Below are 24,597 nucleotides of genomic sequence, written 5' to 3' on the forward strand. Positions count from 1 at the left end.
AGCATGGTTGTCAAAGCAGAGGATACAATTTACCAAAGGAATTATGTATTAGGAAAAGAACTCAAAAGATTTGAATGTGAATGATACCATCGGATAACAACCCAGCAATGGGTCTGGCGGTCCACAACGGAGGTAACATGAGTATCGGTACTCAATCAGAGGAAGAAAGAATGCAAAGGCATCAGATTATGGCAATATCTGAATACTTTGATGTTTTAAAATCAAAGAAATTATGAATTCCAGATCGGTGTATCAGAATCAGATGCCATGATCAATTACGAGTAAGTTGAGTAGACTTAGAGGCACAATCGACGGTGATTGGATTGGTTGAGAACCAGCTCGCATTTAAAATAACATTTGAGTCGGAAGGATAATTTTCAGGGAATAATTGATGATTGCGTGCATTCACACACATGTTGAATCAACAGGATTAGAATGTCAATCACAAGGATTTTAATGGTTATTGCTAGACAAATGGAATTGTCCAGACTGCAAGTAGACAAGTATTTGCAGAGCAATAGTTGGCAGAGGATTACCAGAAGATTGAGTACTATTTCAATGTATCTAGTGAATCCTATGAACAACTAGTAATGAATGGTTCCTCAATAAGTGTGAAGAAACAAATCGTAGGGATATTTTTGTGGCAAGGAACCGCAAGGCATTGGCACAAGGGATTCTTGGAACAACAACAAGTATTACAGGGTATCTTGTAATAACAAGACCAACTGGGGATGAATGTAAGAATGGCAAGTGCATGTAGTTATCCATAAGGGTTGACGGTGGAAGGGGAACTGCAAACGCAATGAACACAAGTTCTCGGGATAACATCAGAGAGTATCATCGGGGTCTTCTAATGAATCAGGCCATCATCTGGAATGAAGGGGCTCTCCGGGAGAAAGTAGTTACGAGATCCTAGTTTTAGAGTTAGTAAAACCATTTTAACACGAATAGAAGAGAGATCAGAGTCCCAGAGTATAGACGAGGAATAAAAGATCCTACTACCACCCAATGGCGACGTGGGCACATGGGCCGCACAGCCATGTTAGTAAAAGTTTTAGAATTACTAGACTCGACTTCGGCCAAGGAGTGTGGAAGGGGAATTACTACAGGCAGTCGGCTCTGATACCAACTTGTGACGCCCCCGATTCAATCGTACACTAATCATACACGCAAACGTGTACGATCAAGATCAAGGACTCACGGGAAGATATCATAACACAACTCTAAAAATAAAATAAGTCATACAAGCATCATAATACAAGCCGGGGGCCTCATGGGCTCGAATACAAGTGCTCGATCATAGACAAGTCAGCAGAAGCAACAATATCTGAGTGCAGACATAAGTTAAACAAGAATGCCTTAAGAAGGCTAGCACAAACTAGGATACAGATCGAAAGAGGCGCAAGCCTCCTGCCTGGGATCCTCCTAAACTACTCCTGGTCGTCGTCGGTGGTCTGCACGTAGTAGTAGGCACCCTCGATGTAGTAGGGGTCGTCGTCGACGGTGGCGTCCGGCTCCTGGGCTCTAGCATCTGGTTGTGACAACCAGGAAGAAAGGAAAGGGGGAAAAGGGGGAGAAAAGCAACCGTGAGTACTCATCCAAAGTACTCGCAAGCAAGGATCTTCACTACTTATGCATGGGTATCTGTGTAAAGGGGCAATATCGGTGGACTGAACTGCAGAATGCCAGAATAAGGGGATAGCTAATCCGATCGAAGACTACGCTTCTGGCAGCCTCCATCTTGCTGCATGTAGAAGAGAGTAGATGGTAAGTTCACCAAGTAGCAACGTATAGCATACTCCTACCCGGTGATCCTCTCCTCGTTACCCTGTTAGAGAGCGGTCACCGGGTTATATCTGGCACTTGGAAGGGTGTGTTTTATTAAGTATCCGGTTCTAGTTGTCATAAGGTCAAGGTACAACTCCAAGTCGTCCCGTTACCGAAGATCACAGCTATTCGAATAGATAAACTTCCATGCAGGGGTCCACCACATTACCCAACATGCTCGATCCCCTTTGGCCGGGCACACTTTTCTGGGTCATGTCCGGTCTCGGAAGACCAACACGTCGCAGCCCTACCTAGGCACAACAGAGAGGTCATCACGCCGGTGTAAATCCTGTGGTGCAGGGGTCTGGGCCCATCGCCCATTGCACACCTGCACGTTGCGAGGGTGGACGGAAGCAGACTTAGCCCCCTTAATACAAGAGCAGGCTTACGGTCCAATCCGGCGCACGCCGCTCAGTCGCTGACGTCACGAAGGCTTCGTCTGATACTGCGACGTCGAGTGCCCATAACTGTTCCCGCGTAGTTGGTTAGTGCGTATAGGCCAGTGGCCATACTCAGATCAAATACCAAGATCTCGTTAAGCGTGTTAATTGAAGTATCCACGAACGCCGACCAGGGCCAGGCCCACCTCTCTCCTAGGTGTTCTCAACCTGCCCTATCGCTCCGCCACAAAGTAACGGTCGTGGGCCGTCGGGAACCCAGGCCCACCTCTACCGGGATGGAGCCACCTGCCCCTTCAGCCCCCATCTCCGAACAGTATCATAAGTAATGTAACAGTATAAAGTATATAGCATATGCTCGTGATCACCTCCCGAAGTGATCACGGCCCAGTAGTATAGTATGGTAGACGGACAAGAGTGTAGGGCCACTAATGGAACACTAGCATCCTATACTAAGCATTAGGATAGCAGGTAAAGGTATCAACAATTGTAGCAACAATGATAGGCTATGCAACAGAATAGGAGCTATCGAATCAACCACAGTAGAAAACCTAATGCAAGAATAAGAGAGAAGAGAGTGGGCGATATCTGGTTGATCAAAGGGGGGCTTGCCTGGTTGCTCTGGCAAGTAGGGGTCGTCAACAATGTAGTCGATCGGGGCACCAGCAGCGGCGTCAGTGTCATAGTCTACCGGAGAGAAGATGGAGAAGAAACAATGAATGCAACGCAAACAGACGCATATCGATGCATGACATGACAAGTAATGGTGCCAGGTGTGCCCTAACGTAGCAAGAGGTGATACCGGCGAAGGGGGGAAACATCCGGGAAAATATACCCGGTGTTTCGCGTTTTCGGACAGACAAACCGGAGGAGGAAAGTTGCGTGTTTGCTATGCTAGGGATGTGTGGCAGACGAACGGGCTGCGTATCCGGATTCGTCTCGTCGTTCTGATCAACTTTCATGTACAAAGTTTTCCCATCCGAGTTACGGATTATTTTATAATTTTTTTAAAGTTTTAGTAATATTCTGGAATCATTATTAATTCGAAATTAAATAGCTAAATGCTAGGTGCACCCAGCTCTGCGTACACAGAAGTGTACCAGAGGCTGACAGGTGGGCCAAGGGGTCCCAGTTGACCAGTCAACATTTGACTGGTCAACAGGGGGTGGGGGCCCCTGTCATTGACTGTTATATTAACTAACTAGTTAATTTAGTCTAACTAGGTTATTAGGGTAATAAATTTTAATTCTTTTTTATCCCTTTATTAATTTTTTAATGTTCTGGGGGCTGGGCCCCACGTGTCATTCGCCTAGGGGGCCGATGCGGGTTAGTGGGCGTCCGGTGCGGGCAAAGGGGTGCCCGCACGCCCGAGGCGACCAGGAAAGGGGGTGGCCGCGGTGGCTACCGAAGCAGGGCGGCGCGACGAGGCCAGGCGGGACGGCGAGCGTGGGCGGCTGCGACTGGGCTCGACGGATGCATGCGGCCAGGGCCAGGGCGCACCGGCGAGCGGGGTTTGCTTCGGCTGCGGGCGCGTCGGGCGCACCGGAACGAAGCCGAGGTGTGGCCGCCGCTGGCGACGCAAGGCGGGAGGAGTAGCGGGGAGTGGGGCAAGCGGGCAAAGGAGGGCGGGCACATGGCACGACAGTAGGCGGCGGAGGCGGGCACGACGGGCCACGGGAAGCTGCGGCAACGGCGGCACGGAGCGCGAGCAGCAGGAGGGCGAAGCGCACGGGACAGAGGGCGCGCGCGGGGCTTCACCGGGCGCGGCCAAGGCGAGGCACGGAGGAGCGAGCGTGCGCGCGGGAGCTGAGCTCCGGGCACGACGGCCAAAACACGGGGCTGCAGGGGCACCACGAGCGCGAGCGGGCTGCAACGGACACGCAGGGGAACGGGGGCAGCGGCTACGGCACGCGACGCGCGTGCGGCGCTTGTCGGGCGTGCACGGGGCTTTTGCAAGAAGATGCAGGGGTGTGGCTGCAGGTGGTAGGGCCACGCGAGCGCCGGCGGCCGAAGTGGTGCATGGCGACGAGAGCAGAGGAGAAGAGAGGGAGGTCAGAGCCTCACCGCGGGGCATAGGGCACGAGGCAGCGGTGCTCGAGGTGGGGGACGGGGACGTCGCACGCATGGGAGGCAGTCCGGTGGGGAAGGCTCGGCGAGGTGGCCTTCGGTGATGGTGTCGAGCGGCGGGGGCAATGTCCAGGGGGGCGGGGTCGTGGTTCGTTCCCCTTCCCGATCCAAATCCGGATCGGGGGAAGGAGGAGAGGGAGAGACCGGACGTGGGAGGGGGAGGGGGGCGAGTGGGGGGTTGAACCGCTAGGGTTCGGTCGCGTAGGGGATAAGGTGGGGCGATGGGGGCGGTTGGGCTTGGCGGCCCAGAGGCCAGCTGGACCACAGCCCAGCAAAGGGGGTTCTTCTCCTTTTTTTTTAATTTTCTTGTTTGTTTTTCTTTTCTTTTCGTATTTTCTTTTATTCTGGTTTTATTTTACTTTTAATTTCTTTAGCTTTGTGAAATCTGACAATAGCTTCTAAATTAATGTCTTAGAATAACCCACTGCCTTAAAAGTTGGTTGACTAAATAAACTAGTTTAACATTTGTTTGTTATTTTAAAAGCATTCAAGTAATTGTATTTGCTACTGTTTTGTTTAGTTTAATGCATTTAAACTTTTTATAAAGACTTGGTTTATCCACCAATATTACTTATGAATTATTTGGCACATCCCGAACATTATAGTTTTAATATTTGAAAACCTTTATTGTGACTTGATTTTGAATTCGAATTTGAATCGATTTTGAACCAACGTGAGTTTAACAACATTAACCGTGGTGACGTGGCATCATTAGCAGGGAATTACTGTAGCTTAATTATCCGGGCGTCACAAGTAGCGCATGATCCGTACCTGTGGTAATTTGCCATGAGCGATGCGGTGAACAACTATTGAAATAATACATAACAATGGAACGATCCGAAAAATAGTCAAGCTGGACAATTATGTAGCTATACTGCCAAATTCATTGGAGAGATAAAGCAATTACTAGCAATTATTTGATTGTGCATACTCAATTGCTTGCTCAACTTTTTCCTTTTTTGCGGAAAAGTGTAAATATATTACTCAAGGGGAGACCCTAGAAAATTGCTTGCTCAACTTAACTGAACAATTAGAAATTAGCAATTTGGCAGTAAAGTTGAACTTTTGCGTTTGTCTTGCAAACATGGTCACGGTTGAGAAGATTCTACCGTTGAAGTTCGAACGCATGGTATGGCATGGCATTGGCAATGGCATCGGCATGCATGATAAAATTGGTGACATCAAAGCGTATAAAAAAGTTAAGCTGGGATCCATGGACAAGCAGAGCAGAGGTTAATGCGTGGAGGTCCAACGAAGTATTTTATTGTCTGATGTAACTCAATAGAAGTTCTGCGTGTACAACATTCTAATTATCAGTATGATGGTTAACGTGTCGTACGATATGCTTGGTCACTATGCATCGACAATCCGATCTACTTCAAATAATATATTAAAATTCTTTGTATTAGTAATTAAACTCTCGAAGAATATGCTTCAAGTCATGAAAGTAGGCACCCGATTGTAGTCCTCAGTGCGCCTCTTCCTCTTCAACCACAATCCTTCCACCATTTGTTTCTCACACTCAAAAACTCTTCCATGCACAAGTCATCCTCAACCCTAGGGTGGCCGGGAATTCAAGGAGGCACCATCGATGGGAACCATCTATGCCTCATGGTCCAAACAAAGACAATCCTAAATGAGATAATCACACCAAAATGAAGATTCGACTTTGGCTAAATTCTCCATGGCCCAAGTTTTTTAATTAAATCAACCCGTAGTGTGTTAAAAAAAACATAGCAACACATTCTTATTTTCTTGCCGATAATGGACATATTTATCCAGTCCCCCTAAAAGAAAAGCTGGATATAAATATGGGTATTGGTCAAAACAGATATGGTTATTTGAAAAACGAAAACTATGAGATAATAACAGAATAGTTGTAGCTCATTTCAAGAGCAAGTTTGATCAACAGCTGAATAAATACCTCCTAATTATGTGAATTGTTTTGAGGTAAAAACTGGATCCTACTCAGCTCAGTGAATAATTTTGACGTAAACAATAGCTGAATATTAAAAGCGACGGTGATATAGAAATAATTCACTTATCAGCAAAAAAATAAAAAATAAAGATGTATACAAATCTGGTAAAAGTTTTGATTTCCCAAAATGTCTACGCTGATTCAGGCATGGCTGCTTTGGTCTCATTACCTCAGGCTTCATATGTACATGCAAAAACTACGATATGGCCATACAATTTGATGCCTTTGATTCACATATTTGCTAAAAACATGAACTTACCATACGCAGAACACATGCACAAAACATGAAGACCTGAACTGATGCCGTTGAGGAAGGGCTGCGGTGTGTGAGTCCCCGGTGCATGGAGGAAAAGCAGTGGCAGCTTGTGTGCCCGGGCTGCAGAATGGAATGAGGTGTCTCATATGGACAACAATTGCTGACACGACATCAAGTATTCCCACCGAATTTCCTCAACAAAATGTACTGCATGCTAGTCCTAGATGGTACATTCACATAAACAAAGCCAAGATAGTTCTACCCAGCAGCAAATTACATCGGCAAACGGTTGCGGGAGCAAGCTTATCAAAATGTGACAATGACCTTGGCCCTGGTAGACGCCCTCGGCAGAGCTAATAGCTTGGCAAGAGACATGCTACAGTCCTTTTCACCCTTCCAGTCTATCTTCAGTCCTTCTAAACCTGGTGCCCAGCTTAGTAGCTTTGCCACAAAATCAACTTCGTAGTCCAGGCCCCCAAAATGGTTCACACTGGCCATTACGAGATGGTCCATTTTCAATTGCAGGTTAAGTCCTTGGATGCCGACCTGATCCTCATCCTGACCAAGGATGCTCCAAGGAAAACTCTGCATTTTTTTCACAACTCGTCAGCCATAAAAATAAAGAACGAACATGGATCAGGTGATCGAGCAAGGAGGGAGAGTTTACTTGAGGCATACTTACCCATATATCAAGCTTCTTTAAGTTAGGGGCGTTCTGAAACAACGAACATGCAGTCAAGACTTGCCTCTGGTCCCACAAGCATATCATAAGACAAACACTCTTCAGGTGAGTAAACACGGCAGGCAGCTTCGTATGTATGCATCCTTTTGATAGATACTGCAACAATAAAATAAAAATAAAAATATATGTCAACACAGATTAGTCAGAGGCAGAAGAAGGCCATAGTAATGCTGGAGACAATAATAGCTCACCTTCAGGAAAAAACCACTGATTGTAAGTGTTTCAATGACACTTAGGCTTCCCAATGACTGCTTGACATAGCTTTCCTTGTCATGCGCAATTGGAACAGATTGATATGCTTTACCTTTGTTATCAAGAGAGAGAAAGGCCACCTCCAGATTAGGTGCGTCCAACTTAATGTCCTCAAAATCCCCTTCAACATAAAGATAATCCAGTTTAGGAGCCTTAATGTTTAGACGGTTGATGCCCTCAAAAGAATCTAATATCAAATCAGTCAGTGCGGGGCAGAACAAGATCAGATTTTGGATATCCTTGTCTGTGGAGGAGAAGATTTTCAGGGTGAGGTCAGTTAGGCTCTTGAAACCTTGGAATGCCCGAGGCAAGCTGATGATGCAGTTTTCTAGGTGCAGATACTCCAGATCACCAATAGAAAAGAGGCACGAGGGAATCTTATACCTTGGCCCCGAGTTCAACTTGATTATAACTGATTTTGGTGATTTCCTTGACAGCATGATCATCCACCTACCGAACTCATCATGGTAATTTTTGCTACCTGAAATATCAAACTCCTCTATTGTTCCCTTGTGGAGTAATAGCACCATATCGACTAACGTAACGAACTTGGTTCTTGTAAGATTTCCATCACACAGAGATATTACTGGCATATCAGTCCATGCATCCCTCCAAGTACTTGATAAGGTGCTAGTCCTAACCGCTTCTTCGGCATTCAAACGGGAGAGGATGTCACCCTTTATCTCTGGAGGTAGACTGCTAAGTCTGTCTGTACTCACAACTGATGTAGCTTCCGCCCTGGCCTTTTTACAGGTACTCATTGCTTCAGAATCCAGATTAAACTGTCTTAGCATTTGCAGAAGCCAATGAGCCAACATTAGCGCGCAGTCTACCACATATCACTAAAAAAGTAAAAATACAACACATGCAGAAATTAAACGGTGCACTAAGTAAGTTGCTTGTTCATAGCAAAATGAAAAATAAGCAACAACCAAGAGATGGCAGTTAGGGAAACAAGTCTGGTATGTTTATATTAACAGAACTGAACTCGACTATAGCGTTGGTAAGGTGAAAAACTTGATTATCATTTGACATGTGTTACAAGACCCTAATTTGTGATCTTGAAGAGAAACCATGTCCCATGCTGCAAGTTGGAAAGGGGCTTCTTTTGTTGAATATACATACATGTGCCATCATTTGAAGAAGAGGTGATTAAAAGATGACGAAAAAAGAAACTTGTCCTGCAAAATATCGGTTGGACAAACAATTTAAGGTATATAATTGAGAGGCTGTCAACGTGGGTAAACGATCAAATGCAACTGTACTTGAGCACCAACAGCACAGAGAGTCAACTTAACCCACAAACAGGCCCTCCTTTCTTAATCTAGATGTGGACTTGCACTCAAACTATTCAGGAGCAACACGTGTTCCGTTCCAACATTCACTATAAGCATGATCGACATGTACTAACGTAAATCCGTGTACTAAGTACTCCCTCCGTCCCGAAATGCTTGTCGGAGGAATGGATGTATCTAGATGTATTTTAGTTCTAGATGCATTCATTTTTATGCATTTCTCCGACAAGTATTTCCGGACGGAGGGAGTACTAGGGTAGGTTCCAACTAAACTTTCTTAGCACTGCGGAGCTAGAGAATATATAAATTGAGCACTGTAAATAACAGAGTACTAAAGTGCAACTGAATCTAAGCACAACTGAGTCACAAACAAGCATGCGCATGGCTGATCTTTCAATAATTCATGAATCCGCCGCAAACAGTTCAAGAACTTCAAATACATGGGAGCAGAAAGCAAAACGAACCTATGGAGTGGCTCAGTTGCTGCAGAAGCGCCGGAGAAGGGGGGGAAGGCGACGCCGCTCGCCCGCTGCGGCCTTGGGCACTGCCACCGAGGCGGAGCGCAGAGGCCAGAGGGGCGAGCAAGAAGGCAGTACGCCGGATGCCTCCGTCGCCGCGCCGCCGGCAGCCGCGGCCGTGCCGTGTCTAGGGTTCGTCGTCTTTGCGCTGTGGCGATGGGGGGATTTCAGAATTGGGCTCGAGGAGAGACTGGGCCGCTGGGCCATATCGATACACATAATAAAATTACTAAACTACACCTAAAAAACATAAAATTGGTACCTAAAACAACATACATATTATCTACTACCCCTAAAACACCTAGGAAAACATACATTTCTTTGTTTTCTCACAAGATGTACATATTTTTTTTGACAAAAATAAAATGTGTATTCAATTGAGACTAGCTGGTTTGAAGATTGGCGGCATGAGTTTCAGTGGGGAGGCACAAAGAGAAGGGAGTGGGTAAACTGCGGGATAACACTTTCATCGAGCAATCAAGGAACAAGACGATTGGGCTTGAGGGATGTGGCAAGTGAAATTTTGTTCAATACATTGGGTTTTTGTTTTAGACATTCCCACCGCCTTCACTCTATTGTATGGAAGGATGTCGCCTAAACCTTCAAACATTTTGAGCTGCCACCACCGAGGAGACTATTTCCCCACTTTCGAAAAACAAAGGAGATATTTTACCTGATTTTTTGTGCTATGAAGTTCTTATTGCCCATGGCGCTTGCCGCGATTGGTGCAAGGATGGTTATTAGTGAACCCCGAGTCCATGGCGTTTGCCGCGATTGGTGTATGGATGGTTAGTGAACCCCAAGTCATAAGACCGAGTTCCTAAAAAAAAGTCATAAGAACGAAGACTGGGTCATGTTCCAGTTTGTGCACAAAGCTTTGTAGCAAGATATTTATCTGTGAAAGATCAACAATAAAATGTAATATTCCCGCTTCCGGAAAAAGAAGGTTACCGTGGTCCGTGGGGTCGGGGTATCTATGTCTTTCTGGCTTGTTAAGGTTACCGTGGTCCGTGGAGTCGAGGTATGTATGTCTTTCTGGCTCGTTTTGTGATTTGAAGGTGACACTAGGTTTTTCACACTCTTCTCTCACTTCACTAGGTTTTTCAAACTCCAATGACACGCTTGTTTGCTCCTTCACTTCCCTTAACCTTTCCCTTCAACCTCCTTTCATCCATGGATACCTATAATCTAGAATCATTGCATCATTCTTTGGCTTCGGTTACCCTTAATTCGCAGTAGCAACGTTTGAGTTTCACGACTTTATGATTGATGTAAGCTATAATGAGAAGACCAACACAATGTTTTTTCTTCTTCTTTTGACCTATCTTCTCAGTGCATCATGATAAAATTCAAACAAGGCTATTTTCATTTCTCATACATCGGGCATGTGTGAACTTGATTGGTTCCCGTGGTTAGAGATAATAGGCATTAGTAGTTGACATAACATTATTCCATAATGATCAATAGCATTACAGTAGTTGTCGAGTACACGATAGATCTAATTTTAGTTATGTTTTTTGTCTATGGAATGAATCCCAAAACTACCTACCACCTAGATAGGAGTACATAGAGTAGAATGAAACCAAATCCTAGTGACTAAATCACGGGGTGGGGTCCTTGTCGACGCCCATGAGAGCATGGGTGAGCAACATGGCTCCCCAGCGGCCCGTTTCCACCAGCCGCCCCACCAACGGGAAGCTCACCGTCTCTCTGTTCTTCAAAGGCTTCTTGTTCCACCTGCATATACATTATGAAAATTAAGGGTACTAAAGTGCAACTGAATCTAAGCACAACTGAGTCACAAACAAGCATGCGCAATGCTGTGATCTTTCAATAATTCATGAATCCGCCGCAAGCAGTTCAAGAACTTCAAATAGATGGGAGCAAAAAGCAAAACGAACCTACGGAGTGGCTCAGTTGCTGCAGAAGCGTCAGGGAAGGGGGGAAGGCGACGCCGCTCGCCCGCTGCGGCCTTGGGCGCTGCCACCGAGGCGGAGCGCAGAGGCCAGAGGGGCGAGCAAGAAGGCAGTACGCCGGATGCCTCTGTCGCCGCGCCGCCGGCAGCCGCGGCCGTGTCGTGTCTAGGGTTCGAGTTTAGCGGAGGAAATGCCGAAATGGTCTGCGACTCGTCGTCTTTGCGCTGTGGCGATGAGGGGATTTCCGAATTGGGCTCGAGGAGAGACTGGGCCGCTGGGCCATATCGGCGTAGGGAGGGAGCGATACACATAAAATTGGTACCTAGACTTGTCTGCTCCTAACGAGCGCTTCAGGCGCTGGCTGGCTCTACCGGCGCTCGCTAGCGACGTCCTGCGGGCTGGCCCACCAACCGAGTCAATAAAGCAAGCGCGAAAAAGAAAACAATACCTAGACTTGTCTGCTCCTAACGAGCGCTTCAAGCGCCGGCTGGCTCTACCGGCGCTCGCTAGCGACGCCCTGCGGGCTGGCCCACCAACCGAGTCAACAAAGCAAGCGCGAAAAAGAAAACAATACCTAGACTTGTCTGCTCCTAACGAGCGCTTCAAGCGCCGGCTGGCTCTACCGGCGCTCGCTAGCGACGCCCTGCGGGCTGGCCCACCAACCGAGTCAACAAAGCAAGCGCGAAAAAGAAAACAATTCCTAATGAAAAAAAACAATACCTAGACTTGTCTGCTCCTAACGAGCGCTTCAAGCGCCGGCTGGCTCTACCGGCGCTCGCTAGCGACGTCCTGCGGGCTGGCCCACCAACCGAGTCAACAAAGAAAGCGCGAAAAAGAAAACAATACCTAGACTTGTCTGCTCCTAACGAGCGCTTCAAGCGCCGGCTGGCTCTACCGGCGCTCGCTAGCGACGCCCTGCGGGCTGGCCCACCAACCGAGTCAACAAAGCAAGCGCGAAAAAGAAAACAATACCTAGACTTGTCTGCTCCTAACGAGCGCTTCAAGCGCCGGCTGGCTCTACCGGCGCTCGCTAGCGACGCCCTGCGGGCTGGCCCACCAACCGAGTCAACAAAGCAAGCGCGAAAAAGAAAACAATTCCTAATGAAAAAAAACAATACCTAGACTTGTATGCTCCTAACGAGCGCTTCAAGCGCCGGCTGGCTCTACCGGCGCTCGCTAGCGACGTCCTGCGGGCTGGCCCACCAACCGAGTCAACAAAGAAAGCGCGAAAAAGAAAACAATACCTAGACTTGTCTGCTCCTAACGAGCGCTTCAAGCGCCGGCTGGCTCTACCGGCGCTCGCTAGCGACGCCCTGCGGGCTGGCCCACCAACCGAGTCAACAAAGCAAGCGCGAAAAAGAAAACAATTCCTAATGAAAAAAATGGATCCGCCGCTGGGAATCGAACCCACCACAACGCCCTTCGTGGCTTGATGCATTAACCACTGGACAAAGCTAGTTCTTCTGTACACTCATAGAAACAACTATCGTAGTTAACATTTTCTTTAGTAAAACCAATATAAATTATTATAAGAAAAAGAAAAGGTAAATTTGAAAACAAGACAATCAATTTTTAGAAAAGTTCATCGATTTTTTAAAAAGTTCATTGATTTAGAAACAAAAATTTTGAAAAAAATTCATAAATTTTGAAAAAATGAAAAAGAGTTCATCAATTTTGAAAAAGAGTTCATCAAATTGAAAAAAAGTTCATCGATTTTGAAAAAAAGTTCATTGGTTTTGAAAAAGAGTTCATCCGTTTGAAAAGAGTTCATGGATTTTGAAAAGAGTTCACCGATTTGGAAAAAAAAGTTCGTCATTTGAAAATGAGTTCATGGATTTTGAAAAGAGTTCATTGATTTTGAAAAAAAAGTTCATTGGTTTTCAAAAAGGGTTCATCCGTTTTGAAAAGAGTTCATCGATTTTGAAAAGTGTTCACCGATTTGGGAAAAAAAGTTCATCGATTTTGAAAAAGAGTTCATGGATTTTGAAAAGAGTTCACCGATTTGGAAAAAAAGTTCATCATTTGAAAAAGAGTTCATGGATTTTGAAAAGAGTTCATTGATTTTGAAAAAAAAGTTCATTGGTTTTCAAAAAGGGTTCATCCGTTTTGAAAAGAGTTCATCGATTTTGAAAAGAGTTCACCGATTTGGGAAACAAATTCATTGGTTTTGAAAAAGAGTTCATGGATTTTAAAAAAGAGTTCACCGATTTGGAAAAAAAGTTCATCATTTGAAAAAGAGTTCATGGATTTTGAAAAGAGTTCATTGATTTTGAAAAAAAAGTTCATTGGTTTTGAAAAAGGGTTCATCCATTTTGAAAAGAGTTCATCGACTTTGAAAAGAGTTCACCGATTTGGGAAAAAAAGTTCATCGGTTTTGAAAAAGAGATCATGGATTTTGAAAAGTTCATCGATTTTGAAAAAAATGACAATTTGAGAAAAAGTTCATTGGTTTTGAAAAAGAGTTCATCAATTTTAAAAACAGTTCATGAATTTGAAAAGGTTCCATTGTATTTTGGTAAAAGAAGTTCACACATTTAACCAAGAAAAAGAAAAAGGAAAAAAAGTACAAAATCGTTCCAGCATAGGAGAAAAGGGAACAGGAAAAAGGAAAAGAAGGAAACAGTAAAAAAGAAAGAAGAAAAGAAGAAAGAAGATGTATTAGGACACATCTGGAGTGGTTGTCCGGTTGGTCACCGCAACTTACTTAGACTGGAGACGTCCTGGGTTCGATTACCATCCATGCACATCAATTTTTCTCGGGATAAACTGAGAAAGAAGAACGTGGATGGGCCGAGCCCAAGTCACCGCGGGGGGTATGCGCCCGTTAGCGAAAACCACTAAAACGGACGCAGCGGGCGCCGTTTAGGATTTGCCCTCCATCTCCAAGTTCTCATCAAGAGGTGCATACAAGATCTCAAAGTTCTCAGGAAGCCAAAGAAGCAACGCAACGTGGTGATGACGGGGACTTCAGTGCGCCGGAGACCCAAGGCACCCCCGACGAATTTCTCAAAAATTCATGTGGATGCTGGAGTCCGGGGACAGCGAGGAGGCTCAGCCATGGCGATATGCCGTGACAGCCAAGGCGTTTTCCTGGGCATCTCAGCCCTTGTGGTCGCTGGAGTTTGGGAAGCTCCTACGTTCGAAGCTATAGCGTGTTGCGAGGCAATGGCATTGGCAGAAGATCTCAACCAGCATCACTATATAGTGGCCTCCGATTGCAAACAGGTGATTGAAAATATAGCATCACGAAGCCAGGGAGAATATGGCATTATAATCAGAGAAATCCGACTAAGATCACCACCAACCTGTAAATTTACTTTTGAAAATCGTGAGGCGAATGTTGAAGCCCACAAACTAGCTAAATATGCTTTGTCTTTACTTACAGGGCGTCATGTGTGGCTTGGCCAGCCACATGACCAGACTTGTATCCCACACTCTGTGGACTTTGAGTAATAAAAGGCTTCTCCCCTAAAAAAAACCTATACTTGTCTCGAAAGGAAAAATGGTACTCCCTCCGTTTCTTTTTACTCCGCATATAAAATTTGGTCAAAATCAAACTGCACAAAGTTTGACCAAACTATATAGTATGAACATACGTTTCATGGTGCATCTAATAATATTGATTTCATATTATGAATGTTTATATTTTTTTAATATAAAGTTAGTCAAACTCTACAAAGTTTGACTTTAACCAAACCTTATATGCGGACTAAGAAGAAACGGAGGGAGTACCTAGACCAAGAAGACTGAAAAGAACAATCCGGGGTTTCGTTTAGGGCAGCAGCTGCCGCTGTGGTCGCAAGGGAATTTTTTGTCCCCTCTCCTCCGGCTGCCATCTTGCGCTGAGAGGCTGAGAACCTCACATCTTTAAGAGTTCTATGTTCTTCTTCGTCGTCTAATAATTATCGTTTTTGTTAGCATAAATTTACTCTCGCTTTTTTAACGGTGCCATGAGGTTAGAGAGTTTTCTGTCCTCGCAGATTCGATTATTCAGATATGATGAGTTTATATTTGACTAGTATAAATGCAAATTTTGTTATTAATTTCAAATGTATTTTTTAAAATGGAACATTTTTGGAAATTAAAAACCAAGTATTTGACGTAGATGATAGGTTCTTTTTTCCAAAATAACACATCACAGGGTCTTGGGTGACTTAAAAAATCGTTTGAGTGGAGCGGCCGACCACGAGTGCTCTCGGCCTCCGACGGGATGGATGTGCTCGCTCCGGCCGGGTTAATTTCTTCGTTCTGTTCTTGTCCTCTGCTTGCTGACTTCTGATGTCGCAAGGCCACCGGTGTATATAAATCGATTGGTTTGGATGCAAAGCAGCGAGGTGGGACTATTATTTTAGCAACCTTTGTTTTTGCAGGGACTGGGTGGGGACTGGGGAGCGAAAGGAAAACAACGCAGTGGCAGCGGCGCTGAAGAGAGGCCAGCATGTGGCGGCCGTGCCGTACACCATGCGTCCATGTGTTTAGCCACTGGGCAAGGGCCGCCGACGCGGGTGCTGGGGCTCCTGTCCGGCGAGGCTGAGAAGTACAGGAGAATGGAGACAGCTCGGTGCACGCGCATCGGCGAGGTGCTCGGCTGCGGGGTTGTGTGATCCTGTGGACGCGTCGGCGCAGTGCAGGTCTTGGCGCGAAGGACGGTCACGAATCCGGTCGAGTTGGTGTGGAGAGCTCGAAGAATAGCGGCGCCAGGTTCCTGCCGGGAAGAGGCCTGAACATGAGAGAGGCAAGGAGAGAAGAAAAGCGGGAGGAGAAAGGAGATGGAGGAAGTTGGTCGCCGGCGGGGTCGCGTGGCCAAGGCAGGGCGCTGGGGATCGATCTCCTCTCGATCCTGGATCGAGCGGGACACGGCTCGCTGCTACGGGAGGCTCAGGGCTGGGTGCTCGTGGACGAGCCCGTGCTCGAGGCCGAGAGGCGCGCTGCTGCTACTGCTGGGTTGGATGGCTGCGTTAGGCGAGGTGGAGGGGGTGGATTGTTTCCCTGAATTCGCTTATTTACATAGCGAACCCGCCGCCGTGCCAAAGCGGCCGGCGCGCGTTCGGCTGGAGCCGGATAGGCGGCGGCCCATGGCCCATAGCAATTTTTCTGGCCCACGTGATACGAAGCTGTGAAAACGAAATTGGACGGACGAAATTTAATACCACCTCACGTATATGTTTTAAGTTCAAACTGAAAACGTAAATTCACATATATATATATATATATATATATATATATATGTGTGTGTGTGTGTGTGTGTGTGTGTGTGTGTGTGTGTGTGTGTGTGTGTGTATTAGGGAAAGATGTGACCGCTAATGCAGGAGACAATCTTCGAAATGTTTTACAAGTTGGTTATTTTAGCTTTGAAGTTTCATCAACTAAACCCAAAAAGGATAAAGTTAAGCCTAACTTCACAACTCCATGTTCCATCAACTATTGTAACTCCATGTGCCAAGGCTGTTCAATTGATATGAGAGGGTCAAGTCGTTTGTTCTAGTATACTACGTACTTACTCCGATCGGGTTTATTAGGCCTCTCAACATCATAAGCATGTCCCCTTTTATAAAGCTCCGCTTTGGAAAGGTGCATGCATGCAACCAATGTGTGTGTGTGTGTATTAGGGAAAGATGTGACCGCTAATGCAGGAGACAATCTTCGAAATGTTTTACAAGTTGGTTATTTTAGCTTTGAAGTTTCATCAACTAAACCCAAAAAGGATAAAGTTAAGCCTAACTTCACAACTCCATGTTCCATCAACTATTGTAACTCCATGTGCCAAGGCTGTTCAATTGATATGAGAGGGTCAAGTCGTTTGTTCTAGTATACTACGTACCTACTCCGATCGGGTTTATTAGGCCTCTCAACATCATAAGCATGTCCCCTTTTATAAAGCTCCGCTTTGGAAAGGTGCATGCATGCAACCAATGTGTGTGTGTGTGTATTAGGGAAAGATGTGACCGCTAATGCAGGAGACAATCTTCGAAATGTTTTACAAGTTGGTTATTTTAGCTTTGAAGTTTCATCAACTAAACCCAAAAAGGATAAAGTTAAGCCTAACTTCACAACTCCATGTTCCATCAACTATTGTAACTCCATGTGCCAAGGCTGTTCAATTGATATGAGAGGGTCAAGTCGTTTGTTCTAGTATACTACGTACCTACTCCGATCGGGTTTATTAGGCCTCTCAACATCATAAGCATGTCCCCTTTTATAAAGCTCCGCTTTGGAAAGGTGCATGCATGCAACCAATGTGTGTGTGTGTGTATTAGGGAAAGATGTGACCGCTAATGCAGGAGACAATCTTCGAAATGTTTTACAAGTTGGTTATTTTAGCTTTGAAGTTTCATCAACTAAACCCAAAAAGGATAAAGTTAAGCCTAACTTCACAACTCCATGTTCCATCAACTATTGTAACTCCATGTGCCAAGGCTGTTCAATTGATATGAGAGGGTCAAGTCGTTTGTTCTAGTATACTACGTACTTCCTTCGATCGGGTTTATTAGGCCTCTCAACATCATAAGCATGTCCCCTTTTATAAAGCTCCGCTTTGGAAAGGTGCATGCATGCAACCAATGTGTGTGTGTGTGTATTAGGGAAAGATGTGACCGCTAATGCAGGAGACAATCTTCGAAATGTTTTACAAGTTGGTTATTTTAGCTTTGAAGTTTCATCAACTAAACCCAAAAAGGATAAAGTTAAGCCTAACTTCACAACTCCATGTTCCATCAACTATTGTAACTCCATGTGCCAAGGCTGTTCAATTGATATGAGAGGGTCAAGTCGTTTGTTCTAGTATACTACGTACTTCCTCCGATCGGGTTTATTAGGCCTCTCAACATCATAAGCATGTCCCCTTTTATAAAGCTCCGCTTTGGAAAGGTGCATGCATGCAACCAATGTGTGTGTGTGTATTAGGGAAAGATGTGACCGCTAATGCAGGAGACAATCTTCGAAATGTTTTACAAGTTGGTTATTTTAGCTTTGAAGTTTCATCAACTAAACCCAAAAAGGATAAAGTTAAGCCTAACTTCACAACTCCATGTTCCATCAACTATTGTAACTCCATGTGCCAAGGCTGTTCAATTGATATGAGAGGGTCAAGTCGTTTGTTCTAGTATACTACGTACTTCCTCCGATCGGGTTTATTAGGCCTCTCAACATCATAAGCATGTCCCCTTTTATAAAGCTCCGCTTTGGAAAGGTGCATGCATGCAACCAATGTGTGTGTGTGTGTATTAGGGAAAGATGTGACCGCTAATGCAGGAGACAATCTTCGAAATGTTTTACAAGTTGGTTATTTTAGCTTTGAAGTTTCATCAACTAAACCCAAAAAGGATAAAGTTAAGCCTAACTTCACAACTCCATGTTCCATCAACTATTGTAACTCCATGTGCCAAGGCTGTTCAATTGATATGAGAGGGTCAAGTCGTTTGTTCTAGTATACTACGTACTTCCTCCGATCGGGTTTATTAGGCCTCTCAACATCATAAGCATGTCCCCTTTTCAGCCATTGTTGTTGGTGCCATAGCTGAAAAATTAATACACTTCATGCGTGCTTTTTCATTGACCGCATGCATGTGAGAGAGTGCATTGAAAGTGAAATGAAAGAATTAATGTAAGCAAATTACTATGTGTTTTGGTCTAAGAAAAGTTGTCTTTAGCCCTAATAAACCCGGACGGAGGGAGTACTAGTTATCTTCGGAGTCCAAGTTAGTTACTAGGTGATCAGCTTCCCGGATAATTAATCATTTAATTCTTGTTTTGTTGGGATAGGAAAGAGAGAGAGTCCAGATTAGGAAGGTCTTGTATGCAAGTCTTTTTTTTTAGCATCAGTACAGACACAAACGCTCATATACATGTACATACACTCACATCTATGAATGCACACACACATATCCTACCCCTTACGCAAGTCGGTTTGCTATGTGCGCGTTGTCTATATAAAAGGCCGGCTACGACCGTGTACAGGGTCAAGTTTTTTTAATTACTAGCAAAAATGTCAAAATCACTAATTAAGGAGTACTCGTTGCAAAGAACACTCCACCTTCTCAGATCGCGACAAGTGGCGGACTTGCAGCACGTCATTTGTCGCAACCTGGGAGTTTTCCCTTTTTTCGTAGATATGTTTATTCAAAACGTTTTATCTTATAAACCGTGCGTCCAAATCTAGAACCGTTTTCACCGTTGGATTTCTCGCGTCGAGATCTGCAAAACTAGATCCCATGTTGATAGGTTTTGACGAACTTTTTTCCATGAAAAAACCGGACGAAAAAACCAAACTGGGAGCACGAGTTTTTTCCTTTTTCGAAAGACACGCGCTCGTGCCTCTCGCGAAATCACAATCGTGCCTCTCGTGGAAGCAAAACCGTGACTCTTATGGAAGGAAAAAAAATGTGTTTTTTTTCGTTTCCGAGAGGCACGGCCGTGACTCTCGCGAAAGCACAACCATGCCTCTCGTGAAAGCAAAACCGTGACTCTCGTGAAAAAAAACAGAAAACGCGTATTTTTTCCCTTTCCGAGAGGCACAGCCGTTGACTTTCGCGAAAGCACAACCGTGCCTCTCGTGAAAGCAAAACCGTGACTCTCGCGAAAGAAAACAAAACAGAAAACGCGTTTTGTTTTTCCCTTTCTGAAAGGCACGGCCGTGACTCTCGCGAAAGCACAACCGTGCCTCTCGCGAAAGAAAAAAAATGAAAAATGTGTTTTTTTTCGTTTCCGAAAGGCACGGCCGTGACTCTCGCTAAAACACAACCATGCCTCTCGCGGAAGAAAAACCGTGACTCTCACGAAAGAAAAAAAACGTGTTTTTTCGCACAAAGAAATTGAAAAAAAATTGATCAAAAAGCTAAGGAATACTGGGGGAAAACCAAAACGACGAAAAAACCGAAAAAATGTTTAAAAATCCGAAAACGCGTGCGGAAAAATAAAAAAATAAAATCCGAAGGGAGCGTCCAGAACGCGATACGTGACGAATAGCTGAGAGTGCGCCAAGTGACGCTGATCGTTGCGAGGCCCCCAAAGAAGCGCTCGTTAACTAGTTGCTCTCCAAAAATGTGCATGTATTGTAACGGGACAAAAAAATATTATGTCCTAACCAAATAAGTATGGCCCAATACTCCAACATATGAGCATCATCTACTTTAACAAGGTGGCCCACCATGTTGCCCCTTATATTATTTCACAACCTTATTGTTGATGGGCGCGGTGCTCACGTAAAACTAATCTCGTTGACCGCAAACTACTTTCAACGCCTAGACATATAAATACTTACCAAAAACTAATTAAATCCTAAACATTAAAGACTTAGCCACCCAAATTCCAGAGCTATTTAGAGCAATCTTATGGAGAACTACTGAAATAGATCATGATATTCTCTAAAAAAAATCTTCATAAGCATAATTTCAAACAATATGAAAATTAACATTAAGCCACTGGTTTACATAAACCTCGTATCAATAGTCTAGGAACCTTTTTTGCCTGGTTTTTATTTTTATTATTTTACATTCTTACATTTTACTTTTTTGTTCCCCTTTTTCTTTTAATTTTTTCTTTAATGTTTTTTTCAAGTTTGGTTTTCTTTTATTTTTGTTTTCATTCCCTTTTCCTTTTTAAATTTTAGTTTTTCATTTTGTGAACATCTTTCAAATTCTAGAATAATTTATGAAATCCTAAACATTTTTGGAATTCAATATTGTTTCTGAAATCGTGAACATTTTTTGAAATTGAAAACTTTTTCCAAATTCACAAAAAATTTCTACAAAGTCCTGAACATTTTCCGAATTCATGAACATTTTTTGGAAACTTTTGAATTGGCAAACAGTTTTTGAATCGACAAGCATATTGTTCAAATATGGGGGCAATATTTTGATATTCACGAATATTTAGTTTTTTAGATGAACATTTGTGAATTGATTGAACAGTTTTTGAATTCATGAACAGTTTTTGTATCAACGAACATTTTTTGAATTGATGAACTATTTTTTAAATTGGGGAACTAATTTCGAAATTGATGATTACTTTTGCATTTTTGTGAACATGTTATAAAATTTCATGAATGTTTTTTAAAATAACGAATATGCTTTGAATACATGATCATATTTTCAAAAGTCATGTATTCTTTTATATTACATGAACAATTTTGTCAAATCACCAACATTTTTTGAATCCATGACTTTTTATGATTTTTCTAGATTTTTTTGAATTGAAAAACATTTTTGTCAAAACTCGCAACTTTTTGAATTTTGGGAATCCTGAATTAATTTACAGAAGGAATAATAAAAGCAGATACAATAAAAAAAGGGCAAAAGGGTGGGAAAAAAGGATGTTGCGGCCCACACAGCCCAAGAACGCGGGAGGTGGTGGCACACGGATATCTCCAGGAATCAAATCTGGGTCTCTTGCGTGAAGGAGGGAGGCTTCAACCACTGCAGTACATGTCTAGTTGTGTCGTTGAAGGGTATTACCCTGTATAAGAATGAACTCGACGCGTCTTAGATAGAAAAAATTGAAACGTTTTGTTCATCTATGGGTGGCATTGTGGGTAATTTAGGGCAACTTTTTAGGGTAATTACGATGACGGTGAATGGCAGAAACAATCCGTGCATTATTAGTAGGTATAGAAGTTTGATCGAGAGTTGAATAAAACAAGAAAAGGCCCCAGGTTGGGGGCAGCCAGCTGCTGTGCTTCTGCGATCTCAGGATCGGTTTCTGTTGTATTGAGATTGATCCTTGTCAGTCTTGTTGCTGGTTAATTTTTGTTCTTGTTAAATTGCAAGGGCAGAAATCTGTTTCTTCCTGATTTAATATCTACATCGACTAGGAATATTTTCTTGTGGCTGCTGAAAAATCTACTACGTCGAGAGAACTACAATAGTACTGTGAAAGGTTGGGCCGTCACTTGCACAATTTGGTGCCTCGCTAGTTTGTGCCTCATCAGGTGGTATTTGATTGTGCATACTCAATTGCTTGCTCAACTTTTTCTTTTTTGCGGAAAAGTGTAAATATATTACTCAAGGGGAGACCCTAGAAAATTGCTTGCTCAACTTAACTGAACAATTAGAAATTAGCAATTTGGCAGTACAATTGAACTTTTGGATTTGTGCTGCAAACATGGTCACGGTTGAGAAGATTCTACTGTGGAAGTTCGAACGCATGGTATGGTATGGCATTGGCAGGAAGTGGTAACGAGAACCTAGAGTTAGATTTTAGCAAAATCATTTAACCCGAGTAGGAGAGAGTCAGAATCCCAGAGTATAGACGAGGAATAAAAGATCCTAATACCACCCAATGGCGACGTGGGCCCGTAAGGCACACAGCCATGTTAGTAAAAGTTTTGTAATGACTAGACTCAATTTTGGCCAAGGAGTGTGGAAGGGGAATTCCTACAGGCAGTCGGCTCTGATACCAACTTATGACGCCTCCGATTTAATCGTACACTAATCATACACGCAAACGTGTACGATCAAGATCAGGGACTCACGGGAAGATATCACAACACAACTCTACAAATAAAAATAAGTCATACAAGCATCAAATTACAAGCCAGGGGCCTCGAGGGCTCGAATACAAGAGCTCGATCATAGACGAGTCAGCGGAAGCAACAATATCTGAGTACAGACATAAGTTAAACAAGTTGCCATAAGATGGCTAGCACAAACTGGGATACAGATCGAAAGAGGCGCAGGCCTCCTGCCTGGGATCCTCCTAAATTACTCCTGGTCGTCGTCAGCGGCCTGCACGTAGTAGTAGGCACCTCCGGTGTAGTAGGAGTCGTCGTCGAAGGTAGCGTCTGGCTCCTGGACTCCAGCATCTGGTTGCGACAACCAGAAAGAAAGGAAAAGGGGGAAAAGGAGGAGAAAGCAACCGTGAGTACTCATCCAAAGTACTCGCAAGCAAGGAGCTACACTACATATGCATGGGTATCAAATGGAGTAAGGGTATCATATGTGGACTGAACTGCAGAATGCCAGAATAAGAGGGGGATAACTAATCCTGTCGAAGACTACGCTTCTGGCAGCCTCCATCTTGCAGCATGTAGAAGAGAGTAGACTGAAGTCCTCCAAGTAGCATCGCATAGCATAACCCTAACCGATGATCCTCCCCTCGTCGCCCTGTGAGAGAGCAATCACCGGTTGTATCTGGCACTTGGAAGGGTGTGTTTTATTGAGTATCCGGTTCTAGTTGTCATAAGGTCAAGGTACAACTCCAAGTCGTCCTGTTACCGAAGATCACGGCTATTCGAATAGATTAACTTCCCTGCAGGGATGCACCACATAACCCAACATGCTCGATCCCATTTGGCCGGACACACTTTCCTGGGTCATGCCCGGCCTCGGAAGATCAACACGTCGCAGCCCTACCTAGGCACAACAGAGAGGTCAGCACGCCGGTCTAAATCCTATGGCGCAGGGGTCTGGGCCCATCGCCCTTTGCACACCTGCACGTTGCGAACGCGGCCGGAAGCAGAACTAGCCCCCTTAATACAAGAGCAGGCTTACGGTCCAATCCGGCGCGCGCCACTCAGTCGCTGACGTCACGAAGGCTTCGGCTGATACCACGACGTCGAGTGCCCATAACTGTCCCCGCGTAGATGGTTAGTGCGTATAAGCCAGTGGCCAGACTCAGATCAAATACCAAGATCTCGTTAAACGTGTTAAGTATCCGCGAACACCGACCAGGGCCAGGCCCACCTCTCGCCTAGGTGGTCTCAACCTGCCCTGTCGCTCCGCCTCAAAGTAACAGTCGGGGGCCGTCGGGAACCCAGGCCCACCTCTACCGGGATGGAGCCACCTGCCCCTTCAGCCCCCATCTCCGAACATTATCACAGGTAAGGTAACTGTGTAAAGTATATTGTATGTGCCCGTGGTCACCTCCCGAAGTGATCACGGCCCAGTAGTATAGCATGGCAGACGGACAAGAGTGTAGGGCCACTGATGGAACACTAGCATCCTATACTAAGCAGTAGGATAGCAGGTAATGGTAACAACAGTATTAGCAAGGATAGGCTATGCATCAGGATAGGAATAACGGAAAGCAGTAACATGCTACACTACTCTAATGCAAGCAGTATAGAGAAGAGTAGGCGATATCTGGTGATCAAAGGGGGGGGCTTGCCTGGTTGCTCTGGCAAGAGAGAGGGGTCGTCAACACCGTAGTCGTACTGGGTAGCAGCGGCGTCGGTCTCGGTGTCTAGCGAGAGAGGAGGGGGAAGAAACAATAAATATAATGCAAACAAATGCATGACGATGCATGACATGACAAAGCGTGATGCTAGGTGTGCCCTAACGCGGTACGAGGTGGT

General features: G+C 44.6%; 1 protein-coding gene across 3 annotated transcripts; it reads right to left on the reverse strand.

Annotated features, from left to right (window-relative positions):
- Nucleotides 1-6,672: 6,672 nt before the first annotated feature.
- On the reverse strand, nt 6,673-9,584 carry LOC125549455 (F-box/FBD/LRR-repeat protein At1g13570). Of its 3 annotated transcripts, none has more exons than XM_048712861.2 (4): nt 9,340-9,584; nt 7,520-8,362; nt 7,269-7,424; nt 6,673-7,171 (listed from the first exon to the last, which is right to left on the reverse strand). In XM_048712861.2, the coding sequence occupies exons 2-4, from the start codon at nt 8,339-8,341 to the stop codon at nt 6,893-6,895; spliced, it is 1,257 nt and encodes a 418-aa protein (XP_048568818.2). In that variant the 5' UTR covers nt 8,342-8,362; nt 9,340-9,584; the 3' UTR covers nt 6,673-6,892. The 3 variants fall into 3 exon arrangements, with proteins under 3 accessions (XP_048568818.2, XP_048568819.2, XP_087370450.1); XM_048712862.2 differs by having other exon boundaries at nt 7,520-8,366; XM_087514324.1 differs by having other exon boundaries at nt 7,520-8,422.
- Between the last annotated feature and the right edge of the window lie 15,013 nt (nt 9,585-24,597).

Source organism: Triticum urartu, chromosome 3A (genome assembly GCF_056163025.1).
Source record: "Triticum urartu cultivar PI428250 chromosome 3A, HENAU_Tu73, whole genome shotgun sequence".
Taxonomy (NCBI): domain Eukaryota; kingdom Viridiplantae; phylum Streptophyta; class Magnoliopsida; order Poales; family Poaceae; genus Triticum; species Triticum urartu.